The following is a 17,349-nucleotide window of genomic DNA, read 5'->3' as shown; positions in this document are numbered from 1 at the left end:
GCTCTTATAAAGCGGAGCAATTATCCGGGTAAAATACTCCTCGAAATTTCCGTGATAAATTTCCACCGGTAATAAGGGTGAGTCGCAAGTCATTTGGTCCGGGCTTGAAGAGAGGGTGGGGTATCGGGCTTCAATAGAAATTCTTTCCAACCTTCCCCCACCCCCGCTCCCCCTCCTGATGCTCCGTTACCCGTTTAATTTAAACATTTGTCGCTAATCTCATTCAATACTGGCGGCAGCGAGCAGCTTCTTCCACTCGAAAGCTAATAATTACCGACTCTGAATGTAGTGCGAACAGGGTGGAACGGTGTCAGCGGAAGCTCGAGACGTTAGGGGCTGCTTTTCTTCCATTGTAGCTTCGGCGAGTGTCTCGGGGAAAGGGGGAAGAATAGTCGGACAATTAAAATTAAAACGTACCCCGTGTAAAATCGTATTTACGATGTATTTATTTTGAAACAATTTTTTTTACTCAAAATTAATTTTTACTCGTAGATTAATGTTTATTTGTTCGTAAAAGTAAATAGACGTATATCGTCAGTCGATACGAGTACATATTTCTTTATTTAGCTCGAAGCTTTCGACCGACAGTAATTGCTTAAAGTAGTTGATAGTTTTTGTAAAAATTATACTTATTTCGTTGGCTATAATTGTGTTTACCTTTCGTTAAAATATTTGTGTTTTATGTTATTTTTCTAAGGTATACTTTCTTTCTTGTGGGTGCATTCGAAGATTGGGACATATATATATATGTACGTTTTTGAAAATGACGTTCGCTCAAGAGCAATAAATTTCATCAATGACAGAAACATTATTGTATTTATATTTAAGAAATTTGTACCTTTCATTGATAGATATTATTATTAACTTTCATCGAATAGGACCAAAATACGATATACGCTCGAAACGAGCTAAGTAGAAACATATCAATTAACAAAATCTCTGATTATATTTTTTTTATCAATCGAAGGACAGTATTATGAATTTAAGCGAGTCTTGTTGGCTGATATATTTTTAACGACACTTTGCAGTTTGAATCGCGAGACCAGGTCGCGGTGAAAAATTCAATCTCGCGTTGAATTTTATGGGCGTCGTTATATGCGCGTCTTTTGAACCGCTCCCGAAACTTGCACGCGAACTCAGCAGGTCTGGAAAATATACGATGTAATTACGCAGATCTATTGTTCCGTTTTCTAAAATGTATCCAAGCAACGGTCGAAGTAAATTTGGGATTTATAGCTCAATCTCAACTTCATAATGGCTTCCCAGAACTTTTTACGGCGTCCATTAAATTGAACTTTATTTTCCTATCGATAAGAGTTGTTGTGTTCTTGTACTTTGCAGCATAAAGGTACAGTAAAGCAGACTGTTTGCATTTTACATAAGTTTAGGATCTCTGAGCTGTTTTCGCGTAACATTCACTCACGATCTTTATAGGTTAGGCTTGGGTTAGGCCTGTTTCGTGTAACATTAAGTCACGATTTTTATAGGTTAGGTTTGGGTTAGGCCTGTTTCGTGTAACATTGAGTCACGATTTTTATAGGTTAGGTTTGGATTAGGCTTGTTTTGCGTAACATTAAGTCACGATTTTTATAGGTTAGGTCTGTTTCGAATGACACTAAGTCACTATTTTTATAGGTTAGGCTTGGGTTAGGTCTGTTTCGCGTGATGTTAAGTCCTGATTTGTATAGGTTAGATTTGGGTTGGGTCTGTTTCGTGCGACACCGAGTCATGATTTTTATAGGTTAAGTTTTGCACCAGAGTCTGAAATTAAAAAATTCGTTTCAATGTAATATTTCGAAATGAAATACTCTGGGAACAGAGTAAGAGGCTTATGATTCTTTTCTGTGTACCTCGTTTAATGATCGATTCTTGGAAGTAGGACGCGTGTATAATTATGATACATTGTGGAATGAAACAAGAAACTAAGTAAGATGACGACGAAGGGGGAAAAGTCAACACGACACGACGTATAAAACCTGGACGTAATTAAGCTCTCGCCCTTGAGTTTAAGCTCCTTAGAGGTTTTCCGAGGTACTGAAATTCCCGCATACCCGTCAACGTCTAATGAGGGGATTGCGGATAGAAGCTTCGAGCTAGAAGGGAGGCAATTAAGCAAACCGTATTTGCTCAAAGTCTGAGACACGTGTAAATAGTAATAGGCAGTGATGTTCAATTATATTCGTGCAGCATTTTCTAAACGAATTTAAACGAAGAGCAAACTCTAACGTTGAAACTCGAGTCGTGCGTCTACGTAGCTGTGTTGAGGTTATGTTCAGATTACTTACAACTTTACGATTTTTTAATTAAATCATCGATACTTTATTATTCGTTTAAATTCAAATGTCTAGCCGTACTAAACAGTATGTAGAATAATATAATTAAGAATCTTAAAAGCGAGTATAACTAATACCTTTTTTCTATTTGGAAACAAATTTAAAACTCGTCAGCTGTCTTACAATTAGACGTAACTATAAGCGTGAGAATAACCCTTAGACCTAAAAGAATACCACTTCGTAATATCCGGTTCAGACACTTACAAAAATTGTACAATATCGATATAAACATGAATCATAATCACGAATTTCAATATAAATTATTTAATTATTTATTTATTTATTTACCTCTTCATACGCAGTGAGACTTCTGTATTGTAATATTATTACTGTAAGTCACATTAGTTGTACAAAAAACATCAAATATATTATTGATAAATTAATTGCTCAACAGATGATGTAAGTTCTAATTTTGAGTTACACTCTATAATGAACCGATCGGATCCGTATACACACACATTCTAACTACTGTGCATGGCCGGATAGGTAGTTAATTAATCGAACTTGAAATATTACCACGCAATCCAGTATTAGATGGTTTCGTGCAAGCACTATGATGAACCATGTCGAACATCACGGTTCATCATTAACCGTAATACGTCTTCCATTGGTCGGTTCGCGTTAACAGATCCCGGTCAAGGATAAATCGACGATCAATTCAAAATTCTTCATTCTCCCCTTGTTCGATCATCGTCGCCATAATCTGTACTCGACCGCGCGTACAGTGACCCTCCGAACGTTCCAGAAGCATACCGGTCGGAATCATCTTTTAACCAAGTGAATTCATCAGCGTTGACGACTATCTCGATCCGAGACAACGCAAGAAAGATCACCGGGACAAAATTAAACGACCTCATCATCATTAGAACGTACCACCTAATTACCGGAACGTCTTAGACACGGATGACATCGTCGAGCGAACAGAGGTAGGTGGCCCGAGGTGGGAGGAGGACACGAGACACTTGCTTCGAGGTGAACCCGTCTTCTGTGTGGGTGTACGCAAGCTTATCCTTCGCGGTGTGCACGAGTCGTCGGTGAGACTGGTCCTGTGTTGGTAGAGGGGAGCCACGTTGGTCTACAGAGGAAAGCTTATTAATGGGGCTTGCGATGGGGGTTGGAAGGCCTAGAACAGGATGAGAGGAAGAACGAACGGGCCTTGAGAGCCGTCGCTGGTTCCTGGCTGGATGGTTTGAGGCGGTGGGTGGAAAAAAAGTAACAGACTCCCCGCAAATAACCCCCACGATGTTCGCAATGGGCGTGTCTCGTTGGCGGGGTGGTGGCGGGCCACGGCCAACCGGGGCTCACCTTGCGCTCGCGCTACGGGGTTGCCTTCGTCGAACGAAAAAATATTGACCGTGGCGAGGGGGTATTCTGCGGTCCATTTGGGGGTTGCGGAGGTGAAACGCTGGACTGATTGTTAGGAGAGTGGCTGCACGGGGGACCGGGTGGTGAGGGGGAGGGGTGGAGATGCACGGCCGGTGAATACCCCCCTCGTCACGTACGGGATCATTAGCCAGGATATCCTTAGTCCTGCTGGCAAACCCTCTCTGATAGCGGTGATCCTCGTGCCTGACATCATTATCCTGGGATGCTGTGCAGCGCCAGCGCGGTTCGGCCATCCTCCGGAGCTGCCCCCGTCGTTTCGGCGCGGTCCTTCGCGTTTTTCCCGTTTCTGCCGACGGTTCGAGAACTGGCGCGATCTTTCGACCACCGTGAACGATCAGTAGTACACCCGCTTGTTTCGATGATGTTGCTGGACGGGTGATGTCAGTGCGCGGGTTCAACCGTCGAACGGCATCGTACAGATCGTTGTGACAGAGTGTTCAGTGGTCGGTGTCTCGTCTGACGATTCGAGGTAGATCGTTGAACGTTTCGTTAACGATGGACGATTCGCGCGGTGCACGCTCACAGAAGATACTCGCCACGGAAAGATAAATCGCGAGTGACGTATCACCTCGGTCGCGGGACACGATGCACCTTACCCTTTGAATCTGTTTCGAGACGCGTGCGAGCGTCGTTCGGTTCGATTCCTCCGAAGTCTGTCCACGAGCAGGATCACCCGAGTGATTATGGAGCCCTGTGATCCGTCGGGACGGTTGACCGTCGAGGATCTGTCGGACTGCAGAAGCGACAGCAGCCACTCGGAGACCCAGCTACGAGCGTTTCAGGATTACGAGCGTGTGAAGGAACTGAATCTCTCCATAGGCAAATCGAAGGAAGACCCTTCAACCGAGCCAAAGGACTTTCATTTAGGGTTAGAGCCAGGCAGGACGACGATTCGTTTCGAAGAATTCGAGAATGCCACGAGGAACCTACCGATGACGTTGAACAAGGGCAAGGATTTCGGTTACATCGCGAACAACCTGGCCAACGAGATGGCCTACCCGCTGGACAGATCCAGCGAGAACGACGAGTCTATGGACACGAGTCTCTGCAGGTCCAAGAACCCGACGGCCAAGGATCTCCTGTTCAATTTTCGCGAGGGTAGACAGAAGAACGCTCACGCTGCATTGGCGCTGGACAGGTACACCAAGGACCTCGGTTTCGCAGTTTCTGAGAAAGACATCAAAGACTTTGGTCTGCTGAAGAACTACAGTCTGGACCGGATGAAGGAGTTCAGTCTGTCGCTGGACAGAACGAGGGACGGCCACATTGGCAACTTCGCTCTGGAAAGACTACGCGGGAGTGCTGGTATGCTGGAGAATCCTCCAGTTATGGAGCACAACGAGTTCAAGAGCGTGCAAGTGCAACCGCGGAGCCAGAATCTCGAGGCTATAGCGTTGGACCGCATGAGACGTTCCCATTTACTCGGCACCGATCTGTCCGCACAGAATTTGTCCTCCCAGCTGCCTCATCCGCACTCCATCACGCAAATGCAACACTCGCAGCAACAGCAGCAACAGCAGGCGAAATCGTTCACCATTGACGCAATCCTTGGCCTGAGGAACAACCCCAGGGAGAAACGAGGACAGCAGCAACAGTACAAAAAACATCAGGGTATTTGCTTGGACTGTTTCTCTTTGCATGTCATAAGGTCGAGTTGGTTTTCGTTTGCTACCGCAGCTGATTCCCGGCTAATTGGTCAGCGCACTCCGTACGGTGAACGCCTATGGGCGTTCAAAGGATGTGCTTAACAAGCGCGACTTTGGAAATCCCGCACGGGGCTTCTATCGAGCTTCCAAATACACCGAGAGGGGTAGTAGATTGGAATTTTTGGACACTTATTTGGTCACTCGGTGCTTTGCTCACAGTATCTACATGCGAAAGAATCTCGAGACAAAGGTATCAAAATTAAAGTATAGATAAACTGCAACGAATTGTAGAATGATCACATCCACCGTTATAATTATTTCTACTTATAGTCTGGGGTTCAGTGAAGAATTTCGAATAACTATCAGCTAGGAACAGTTGGATGTAATCGTAAAGCATAGATTTAGAAGTTAGCGAGAACAATCTTTTTATAGTCTCATTTGTTTAGTAGTGTGTACAAACCTTTTGACGAAACTTTAGTTTACAGCCATGTTATGACATCGAATTTGTATTGTACGTTTCAAAAGAATGGACATTAGATTTACGATCAAAGTAGCTTTCCGTTAGGATAGCTTACTGATCATTTTCCAATATTCTGTAGAATGGTTTCTTGAAATACTTAAAATAGTTGATATTTGAAATAGTAATTTAATTAATATAGATATTACGGTGGACTCTTGTACAACGCGGTTAATGTGCACCGTGTTGTAGGAATTCGCGTTATAGGAAATCGTGCTGAACAGACATTCTTTTATAAATCTAATTTACAAAATACATTTTGGTATTATGTATACTTATGTATTTAAAGTGTACTAGGTTGTTCAATATGTTTCGTCGTTTTTTCCATTGTAAAAAAATACTAGGACACTTCAACTTTGAACAATTGTAAATATACGAACGAGTCGGCAGATCTACATGAAACTTCACACACGTTCATCAAACAGTAACACCATCTTTAGAAAAATAAAACGACGAATCTAATAACTCCATTTCTTGTCGAACGACAAAATTTATTGAGCAACCTATTCAATTTTCTTGACTCACGAATGCAAGACACTAATACATTACTGATTCCTCAGGCGTTTTTCTAACACTAATATTCATATTGTTATGTTAAGAATGGCTGCGTCAAAAAATAAAAAAACGATGAAACATAAGAAGCTTGTAAAGATGAAGAAAAAAATCTAGTGTTCAACTAAAGCAGATTTAATTCTTCAATCAGGCAAATTCTGTGTTTTATTATTTGTACGAAGAATAAAGTTATATGAAAACGAAAGTGCATTAATACCTTTGTCGCGTTATAGGAATTCGCGTTATACGAGAGTCTACTATGTATGAAATCAGCAAACTTCGTTCGTTTCGGGTAAATTTCAATTCGAAACAAATGCGACGATAGTCGATTGTTACGCAATTTGGTGAAAATTTTTGTATCGATTTTGTGCTCACAGTTTGACAAATTTCGGTTCATTTTGGCAGCGGTAGGGAACTATTGTAAATCTTAATAATTTAGTAATCGTATCAACGTCCTGACTCCTTTGGTCGCTTCTTAACAACAACGTTGCAGCTGCAAGGTATAAATTTTGATGTCTTTATAACCTTTTAAGATTATGCTCTGTACGCACACATTTACGTATGTACGTAAATGTCAGGTTGACGGTCACTGCAATTTCAGCGAAAACGAAATAAAGAAAATCGTTTCTTATTTTTTATTTATGTGTCTACAGAATTATCGGTGGACTTTTTACAGTCAACAATCCCATATAGCTGACTTTCAGTATATCAATTCGAGATATATTATTTTTTCGAAATTCAAAATTCAGGATTGAATTCTCTTTGGATTTAAATTGAAATATATAATGCAAAAGTTCATGAGATAAACATATCTTGTATTTTGGATCAGTCTTTTTATCTGGATTCTCTATAAATGAATTTTTCAAAATTAACAAATAAATTAGCAAAGGTTGACTGTATTCAACTTCGAGTCTTAACTCGTTTCGTTTAATTCCTCTGTTTTTTAATGTAGAATTTTCAAAATTGATATAGTTAAAAATTTCATTCCGTTTTCGAAAGTCAATGCAACATTCAATTTATAAGAGGACTCACTCGGAACGAAATATTTTTCCGATCAAGATAAATTAGTATAGTAATCGTTTGTACTTCTTAAAAATACTTCTTTTAAATTTATTATAACGCGAATTTGTATTGACCGTAAATGTTAGTGCTTAAATAGCATTATTAGATAGATACCCATGTAATATCTGTCCTTACAGGTTTGTTGATATTAAAAATTTACATACCAGCTTTTTTTAAACGCTCATAATTTCGTCGAAGACAATAGACTATTGTATTTTAATGTCCCCTTTAAAAAACATTAAACAAATACTCGTTCAAATTTTATTTAAAAAGAAAAAGAAATGAGCCAACTATCAGTTATTACTAATCTTCTATTATATTTATTATAGAGTTGTGTCTACGGATTTTCTCTGTGCTTTATTATTTGTAAGGAGAATAAAGTTATATGAAAACAGTAGTCTTAACATCTTTTTCGCGTTATAGGAATTCGCGTTATGCGAGAGTTCACTATGTACGAAATCAGCAAACTTCGTTCGTTTCGGGTAAATTTCAATTCGAAACAAATGCGACGATAGTCGATTGTTACGCAATTTGGTGAAAATTTTTGTATCGATTTTGTGCTCACAGTTTGAAAAAATTCCGGTTCGTCTTGGCAGCGGTAAAGAACTATTGTAAATTTTAATAATTTAGTAATCGTATCAACGTCCTGACGCCTTTGGCCGCTTCTTAGCTGCATCGCTGCAGCTGCAAGGTATCAATTTTGATGTCTTTATAACCTTTTAAAATTACGCTTTGTATACACACATGTACGTATGTATGTAAATGTCAGTCTGACGGTGATTGCAATTTGAGCAAAAAGGAAATAAAGAAAATCGTTTCTTATCTTTTATTTATTCGTCTAACAGAATTATCGGTAGACATTTTATAGTCGAGAATCCCATATAGCTGATTTTCATTATATTAATTCGAGATGCATTATTTTTTCGATATTCAAAATTCAGGATTAAATTGAAATGTTTCTGGTTCAAATTGAAATATATTATTGCGTGCAATTAAAACATTGGTCGACGGGTTAACACGATACCGTTTTTCATCTTATCGTTTACAGTGTCGTACACTCGTTTAAAACATAAAAGGTATTCTTTGGTTAGGATCAAGATTCAAAAAAAAGTCCATTTTGTACGAATTTGTTAAGAATTCTTATCGTTTGTCCTCAAGTGTAATTATCACAATTGATACCAGTAACCAAAGTTTAATTATAATAGATGGCGATGATTCTGAACTAATTTTAACAATACCTAATTGATAACACTATCCTTGTTTGATCATTCCAATTACAATTTTTATAATACGAATATTTCCTTTAGTTTGTGAATTCCTATTCCTATTATCAGTTGATTACAATAGACGATTATTTTGAACCAATTTTACACAGAGTATTTTGGGACCGATTATAGTAACAATACCTAATTGATAATATTATCCGTGTTTGATCATTCCAATTACAATTTCTATAATAAGAATATTCCCCTTAATTTGATAATTCCTATCACTATTATAAGTTTAACTACAATAGGCGGATCATTTTCAACTAATTTTACATAGAGTATTTTGGAACCGATTATAGTAACCATAGATTATAGTAATTGATAACATTATCCTTGTTTGATTATTCCAATTACAATTCCTATAATAGAAATATTCCCCTCACTTTGAACATTCCTATTCTTATTACAAGTCGATATAATCGGGTATTTTGAGGCCAATTATGATAACAATAGTTGTATACCGTTATCAGTCCGGAGTGAAGGAAACAAAATCCGTAGACGCAACTTTATAATAAATATAATAAAAGATTCGTAGTGAACCGGTAGACGGCGGATTTCTTTTTTTTTTTAAATAAAATTTGAACGACTGATAACATTATCCGTGATTCGTAACAATCGTATTCCATTCCATTTATTTCGAACTGATAACATCGTTCGTGATTCATAACAATTGGATTCAATTCTATTTATTTCGAACTGATAACATCATTCGTGATTCATAACAATCGGATTCAATTCTATTTATTTCGAACTGATACCATCATCTATGATTATAACAATCGGATTCCATTTTATTTATTTCGAACAGATAACATTATCCATGATTATAACAATCGTATTCCATTCCATTTATTTCGAACTGATACCATCATCTATGATTATAACAATCGGATTCCATTTTATTTATTTCGAACAGATAACATTATCCATGATTATAACAATCGTATTCCATTCCATTTATTTCGAACTGATACCATCATCTATGATTATAACAATCGGATTCCATCTTATTTATTTCGAACAGATAACATCATCCGTGATTCGTAACAATCGTATCCCATTCCATTTATTTCGAACCGATAACATCGTCCGTGATTGTAACAATTCTATTCAATTCTATTATTTATTTCGAAAACACGAGTGGCAACGATCCAACGATAAACTTACCCAATTATTATTTTGAATCTAAGGCCAGGAAGGCGGGACGAAGAACGGAGGCGCGAGCTCGTGTTCCGGCGGTGGCGGCAAGTTGAAGAGGGTGCGAACGATCTTCACGGCCGAGCAACTGGAGCGGTTGGAGGGTGAATTCGCGCGTCAGCAGTACATGGTTGGCCCGGAACGACTATACCTGGCGCACGCACTCAGGCTGACAGAGGCCCAAGTGAAGGTCTGGTTCCAGAATCGGCGGATCAAGTGGCGGAAGCACCATCACGAGCAACAGAGCCAGAGGGTGCACGAGTTCCAGCGCACGCTGACGTCGTCGCTGGAGCACGAGGACAGCAACGAGACCGATAAATGGTGAAAGGAATCCGTGTTCCTCGATCGGGAACCGATCCGTTGCCTCGTCCCATCCCGCGCTTCCCTGCTCTCGTTGCTCGTTCCTACGGAACTTGGACACCTCGAGAGATCGACGCGCGGCCATCGAAGGACGATCACGCGGAACGAGGACGCGTTCACGTCCTCGAGACGTCCAGACGCGATCGTTTCTGTCTCGTGCTTGTGATCCGCGAGGGTTTCGACGTCGTTCACTTAAACCCCCGCTCGGAACACGGTGACGAAAACCTTGCGTCTGAACTTACTCAAGGAGGACACTTTCCACATCCCGAAGCTGAATCTCGAGACAGTGACTCGATCGGTGTCTACCACGAGCTGGATTATTATACCTGGAAGGCCCCCAAGGAGGACATTCTCTACATCCCGAAGCTGGATCTCGGGGCAGTGACTCGATCGGTGTGTTTCACCAGGTAGATCGTTATACCTGGAAGGTCCCCAAGGAGGACGTCTTCTACGTTCTGAAGGATCTCGAGACAGTGACTCGATCGATGCGGTTTACGAGGTGGATTACTTTACCTGGAAGACACCCAAGGAGGACATCTTCTACATCCTGAAGGTGGATCTCGAGACAGTGACTCTCGAGACAGTGACTCGATCGGTGTGCACCACGAGGTCGATTACTATACCTGAAAAGCCCCCAAAGAGGACATCTTCTACATCCTGAAGGTAGATCTCGAGACAGTGACTCGACGGTGTGCACCACGAGGTCGATTACTATACCTGGAAGGTCCCCAAGGAGGACATCTACATTCTGAAGGTGGTTCTCGAGACAGTGACTCGATCGGTGTGTTTTACGAGGTGGATTATTATACCTGGTTAATTAGCCTGTGCGATCCAAAGAAACGGAAGGGACCGTTCGTGACTCGAATACTTTGGCGGAGTGCGTCGAGGATTCCTCGTTTTCTTGTTTCACGGATTTTCGAGTCGGCCTAGCGACGCCAAATTGTGTCACGTAATTAGTCTTTCTCGAGACGTTGTTTTGGAAAAATTGTTCGGTGTTCGTTTGTACACGTTTTGAACGATTACACGGTGACGAAAGGATACCGGACACCGACACTCTGGCAGGATATGTAAATTTTTGTCGAACGCTTGCAGAGGACGTTTAAACGTTTCCTCTTCCTCCCCACCTACCCACCTCCCCAGCCCCCTCTACACCGGAGCATTGAACGAGACGATTGCAAGACGATGAAGCAAGTCGAAAATTATAAAGCGAAGTGTGTACCGCAATCGGTCTCCGAAAGTAGGAACTCGAACGACTATTGGAACTATCAACAAAAGAAAAGTCAGCCTCTTCCGGTTGGTAGAAGCAGGTAGATATTACAGTACAATGAATACATTACGTTGAAACAATCCCTAGCCGAATCTTTGTTACGAATAGTAGAGAACAAACCAGGATAAATCAATTTATCAATGACAGTTGCTCCTTGGGAAGAATTGTTGAGTAGAAACGAGGATGAGAAATATTTCTAAGGCTCTTAAGTCGTCGTTCGAGCGACTTTATTAGCGATGCGCGATTAAAAACTTCACCTAGGAAGTTAATGCAACGAACACAAACCACACGGTCGTTTTTTAACGTAATAATTTCAATTCTGGAAATTCTCGATTGTATCCATCACGATCGAGTGTATTTGATTTGTATCGATTCGTTAGTTTTAAAAATGAATATTCTTCGCGCGATAACAATTGCAACCTTATTTCGTTTCTGTTTACGTTCAATTACGAACGAAAACATCGTTTCGGGAGTTACTAGAGGCGTAATGTCGATTCAATAAATTGAGAGATCCCTTGGTAATAATTTACGCAACGTTACGAACCGTTGAAACTACATATTCTCGAGGGACAATAAATGGATTTCTCCTGTTCTCAAGGAATCAGGAAGCAGCGGCGAGTTACTCCTCTTCGACTACTTATAAGCCGCAGAAGGATCACGTGTGTTCCGGTCCAACGTATTCCAAGTACGTAACGTCTCACGGTTCCGACGTGTCCCAGCACGGCCAGCAGAGTCACCCGAAAAGTGGCAGGGACAAACACGCTTTTAACTACGCGACCACGAGGAAATATCGCTACGACGAGGAATTAGGGAACAACGAGAAATTGAAATACTTTCCCGAGGACCTGGAGAACTTCACCGAGGATAATGCGGAAGAGGACGCGGAAGAGGAAGGTAAAGACGAACGATCGAACGATGAATGAACCTAGAACCCAATTAGTAAATTCTTTCCCGCTTGTAACAGTTATTGAATATTAGGTTGCACGGAAAGTTCGTTTCACATTTTTTCAAAGTTTCTTCTCAGTCGGGTAATACTTTATTGCTTCTGATACAGATTGACGACATTGTGGACATTGATCACTTGTACTCTTGTAATCTCAGTACGTTCGACAATTGAAACTCGTCGTGACATTTGTGCGGTTAGGTGAAAAGTGAAGAGTATAAGACCAATCAACGAATTAAATCTGTTACGTGTGCGCTGTCTTTTTCGAATAAATATCCATCCGATTCCGAAAAGTTCGAAAGTCGTGTAATACTTTATTGCTTCTGATACAGATTGACGACTTTGTGGACGTTAATCTCTTGGGTACGTTTGACAATTGAAACTCGCCATGAAACTCGTTCGGTTAGGTGAAAAGTGAAGAGTATAAGACTATTTATTCAACAAATTAAATCTGTTACATGTGCATTGTCTTTTTTTTCAAATAAATATCCATCCAATTCCGAAAAGTTCCAAGTTGGTTTCAATGACGTCGAAAGCAACAGATTTTGAAAAGACTGATAATATTGAAAAGGACGATGAAAACTGAATACTGTACAGTAAAGTTAGTCGAGAGACACTGTGAGAGATCAGCAAGGAGACTTTGTCCAAGGATGATCCTCCTGAGTATTTTGTGGGATTTTCCATTATGAATTGCTTCAACCGAACGAGGATATCAGCCTTCGGCTAGACGAATTGAAGGTAGTTATTGAACAGAAGTATCCTGTACTATACATGGAGTTGTCTTCCATCGTGACAACGGTTGACCTCTTTGACGCTCGATTATTGAACTTTGCCTGAAACGTTGTCCCTGACCCGCCATTTTCCTCTAACCTTGTCCCATCAAGGTCCATAAACATGGAGTTGTCTTCCATCGTGACAACGGTTGACCTCTTTGACGCTCGATTGTTGGATTTTACCTGGGACGTTGTCTTTCATCCGCCATATTCCTCTAACTTTGTCCCATCAAGATCCATAAACCTGGAGTTGTCTTCCATCGTGACAACGGTTGACCTCTTTGACGCTCGATTGTTGAACTTTGCCTGAAACGTTGTCCCTTATCCGCCATATTCCTCTAACCTTGTCCCATCTGGCTACCATTTGCTGTTTTCGTTAAAAAATTTATTTTGTTTGATGTGATGTTGTTTCTTGGAAGATGTCTCAAGAGAAACCCGAGGAGAACTCGAAAGTAACTTGGATCTGTTCTTTAAAAATAAGGAATCTTCGTTTCAAAGCAAAGGTATCGTGCAGGTATTCGAAAGATAGACCAAGGTCGTAGAATAAAACGATGCACATTTGATTCGATAAAATTACACGTTAAATAAAATATTGCGTTTTCAATTCGTATAAAAGATTCGAAACGAACTTTCCGAACAATTTAATACTTCGTACGTACCGCCATTTTGAATTACGGTAACTAACAGCATTCGTTGCCGTGTATCTGGTTTATAGACCAGATAGGATAATCGAACGCGAGCGTACTCGTTGAAAATCTGTAATATTCGGAACTTGTTCCAATAGAGGATGATCGCGAGGAGACAGGAGAATTCCTGGGCAAAGATTACGACGAGCAGGAGGCTGACGACGAGATAGACGAAGAGTCTGACACGTCGCCGCCAATCCACAGAGCCCAGAGAGGCAAAAAGGAGGCAATGCTGAGGCAACGATGGAAAGACATCGAGCAGCAGCAAAGTGCGCGAAGAACATGTTGCCAGCAGCGTGTATTGAGTTCAGGCCAAGGTCATTCGTCACCAGCCAGGTTCGTATAGTCGGATAGCAGTCATTCGTACTGTAATCAGATGGGTAGTCTTTCTGTCTATCGAGTTCAAGTTGAATTTGAATTCTTCTAGGTGATAAAACAGGAACATATGAGGATGATACGTTAAGTACCCGTGTTAGGCGAAAGAAACGCATTTTTTTTTAAATTTTGTATTTATTTTTCAACATAATCTGCTTTTAACTCGATACACTTAGTCCAGCGAAATTCTAACTTTTTAAAGACTTGTTAAACTTTTAACTTGTTAAACTCTACAAAATAGGGTTCTGTTTCGGCGATGATCTCTTGTTTTCTCACGATCCTCTCTCGCCGAGTTTGAATATTGAGCTCGCATTGAGATTACAAGTCCAATTTTTATAGTTCTAGGGTTATGGATATTTTTAACTCTGTTTCCATACTTTGGTGTTGGTTATCCCATGATAAATTTTTCTAACAATGAACCTCTAATTAATCCTGAAAAGTCACTGTGATTAGGTACTATCACACCATCGCCGAGTTTGGATATTGAGCTCGCATTGAGACTCCAAGTCCAATTTCTATAGTTGTGGATATTCCTAGCTTTTCATACTTTGGTGTTGGTTATCCCAATATAAATTTCCCTAAAAATGAACCTCTAATTAATCCTGAAAAGTCACTGTGATTAGGTACTGCCACACCATCGCCGAGTTTGGATATTGAGCTCGCATTGAGACTCCAAGTCCAATTTCTATAGTTGTGGATATTCCTAGCTTTTCATACTTTGGTGTTGGTTATCCCAATATAAATTTCCCTAACAATGAACCTGTAATTAATCCTGAAAAGTCACTGTGATTAGGTACTACCACACCATCGCCGAGTTTGGATATTGAGCTCGCATTGAGACTCCAAGTCCAATTTCTATAGTTGTGGATATTCCTAGCATTTCATACTTTGGTGTTGGTTATCCCAATATAAATTTCCCTGACAATGAACCTCTAATTAATCCTAAAACGTCACTGTGATTAGGTACTACCACACCGTCGCCGAGCACGACATTCCCGAGCCCTTATCAGAAGATTCGTCCCAACGTCGCAACGTCCCAACGTCGCAGAAGAGCCCCACGAGGAGATCGCCCGTGGAATATCATCGGTGGGCATCGTCGAGAGGCGAGTTCGATCGATACGACGCCGTAGCATTGCCAGTTCAACCTCGACGAGCCCGTACGAAACCAGAGATGGACCACCCAATAGACTCTGAGTTGGGCAAACCGAGAAAGTGTAACCGCTGTGGCAGCCTGTCCGGCAAGAAGAGCGAATCGTCTACGAAAAACAGCTGCAGATTCGATGATCGTACGAACTTTCCTACCAAGGGACCAATCGGTAAGTTTTTCATTTTCAACTGGTTCGTAACTGCTAGAGTTTACCAAAACAGAACATCGATTGAGGTTAGTTAACACAATCCGCGTCGCCATTTACAAAGTTCACCATAATACGCCTTTGGGACTGTAAAGAAGTATGTAACGTTAAAAATTGAATTGCTTTGTCGTTTAATGCGTTTTTAATTCTACACCTTTCTCTTACTAATTATATTTTCTTCACCATTATAAATATTATAAGCCGTGCAATATTTAATCAGAAGGAAAACTATTTACACGTTGACTGTCACGTGAGTTTTCCATATTTAAAGATGTACTCAGCGAAAGTACACTTACAAGTAGACTTACGGACCATTTATTGAAAAGTATAGCGTGATTTTATTTTTATTCTAAGAGTGTCGAGTGTTAGGTATGTGTTAAAAATATCAGACGTATCAATTGTTAGGCTCGATCGCTTCCATCGATGTTATCGAGCATACGAAGATATCAATGTCTTGTTAAGTCTTCGAAGCGTAATCTAAACAACCTACCACTATAATCTTAACCAATGTTTCGTTTACAATAACATCCACTTTGACCATTCTAACAGAGCACCATTTTCTTCTCGACTGTCCTCTATGTTATCGATCACACAAAAATATCTTGCCAAGTCTTTGGACTAATCTAAACAACCCACCAATATGATCTTAACTGATGTTTGGTTTAGAATAACATCCACTTTGACGATTCTAACAGATCACCATTTTCTTCTCGACTGTCCTCTATATTATCGATCACACAAAAATATCTTGCCAAGTCTTTGGACTAATCTAAACAACCCACCACTATGATCTTAACTGATGTTTGGTTTAGAATAACATCCACTTTGACGATTCTAACAGAGCACCATTTTCTTCTCGATTTCCAGGCGACGAACCTGAGAGCCACGAGCAAACGTTCTCCGGCTGCTGCAATTTGAGGCACACTGCAAATGACGCGAGCTGTTGCAACGACAACCCATCGCACCTCTACGTGACAAAACCGCGTAGATCCCGCGACACCAAGTCACCGACGATATACGAATTCTCCGAGCAAGGTCAGGTCGACCTCACAAACGACTATTCACGGTCCTCGTCAAGGTATCGCAAAAAATCTGCCGACGTGTTCACCGATAAGGCTAAACGTCTTATGCACCCATCACACGGTGTTGCACGAGTATCGGCTCGTTACGAGGAGTGACACGTTTCCTCCACTACCCTAAAAAGCAAGATTCTCTGGTGACCAACGATATACACCAAGAACGAAGATTAATCGAATCGTGACGAACAATCTGCGATGTTCTGTATGCTCGAGTATTCGAATTGAAAATTCTCGTAACGAAAATCTTTCGTTTCCTGGTTCCACTTCTCCGATCGCTGTCCCGCGTGATGTACGTTTAAGAATGTGTATTCGCTCGAAAGCGTAGAAACGAACCCGTCGATATTAATACTTCTATCCGATCGTTCACCTCCTATCTGGTTGTGTAATATATATTTTTGTAACTGTCCTCGAGCCGTGTAGATGTTAACTGTGCGTTGTCCGCAACCAGATTCCGCAAGAGCACCAGTAGCACGATTGTAAATATAGGCGAAGCTAACCCTCGGTTAGAGGTCAACGCGTTCACCGCTTTCCGTCTTCAGTGTGAGGATCTTCG

General features: G+C 40.8%; 2 protein-coding genes across 2 annotated transcripts; both read left to right on the top strand.

The window, feature by feature from the left end:
* The first annotated feature begins 4,402 nt into the window (after window positions 1-4,402).
* LOC143150728 (uncharacterized) lies at window positions 4,403-10,303 on the top strand. The gene is made up of 2 exons (XM_076319183.1): window positions 4,403-5,330; window positions 9,955-10,303. Exons 1-2 carry the CDS (start codon window positions 4,403-4,405, stop codon window positions 10,284-10,286), a joined length of 1,260 nt encoding a protein of 419 aa, XP_076175298.1. The 3' UTR covers window positions 10,287-10,303.
* A 1,200-nt stretch (window positions 10,304-11,503) lies between these two features.
* On the top strand, window positions 11,504-16,986 carry LOC143146831 (uncharacterized). The gene is made up of 5 exons (XM_076311516.1): window positions 11,504-11,628; window positions 12,187-12,482; window positions 14,089-14,326; window positions 15,329-15,681; window positions 16,585-16,986. Exons 1-5 carry the CDS (start codon window positions 11,504-11,506, stop codon window positions 16,893-16,895), a joined length of 1,323 nt encoding a protein of 440 aa, XP_076167631.1. The 3' UTR covers window positions 16,896-16,986.
* The last annotated feature ends 363 nt before the right edge of the window (window positions 16,987-17,349 follow it).

This window comes from Ptiloglossa arizonensis, chromosome 1 (genome assembly GCF_051014685.1).
Source record: "Ptiloglossa arizonensis isolate GNS036 chromosome 1, iyPtiAriz1_principal, whole genome shotgun sequence".
Classification (NCBI taxonomy): domain Eukaryota; kingdom Metazoa; phylum Arthropoda; class Insecta; order Hymenoptera; family Colletidae; genus Ptiloglossa; species Ptiloglossa arizonensis.
The sequence above is the reverse complement of the archived record's forward strand: the minus strand, read 5'-3'. Positions and strand labels throughout refer to the sequence as shown.

Bases quoted from the DNA above. Each gene is read 5' to 3' on its own strand.
- LOC143146831 (XM_076311516.1), top strand. From the start codon at position 11,504: ATGAAGCAAGTCGAAAATTATAAAGCGAAGTGTGTACCGCAATCGGTC. The intron at 11,629-12,186 runs GTAGATATTACA...CCTGTTCTCAAG, and splicing joins CTTCCGGTTGGTAGAAGCAG to GAATCAGGAAGCAGCGGCGA. The intron at 14,327-15,328 runs GTTCGTATAGTC...CACTGTGATTAG, and splicing joins GGTCATTCGTCACCAGCCAG to GTACTACCACACCGTCGCCG.
- LOC143150728 (XM_076319183.1), top strand. From the start codon at position 4,403: ATGGAGCCCTGTGATCCGTCGGGACGGTTGACCGTCGAGGATCTGTCG. The intron at 5,331-9,954 runs GTATTTGCTTGG...TTTGAATCTAAG, and splicing joins ACAGTACAAAAAACATCAGG to GCCAGGAAGGCGGGACGAAG.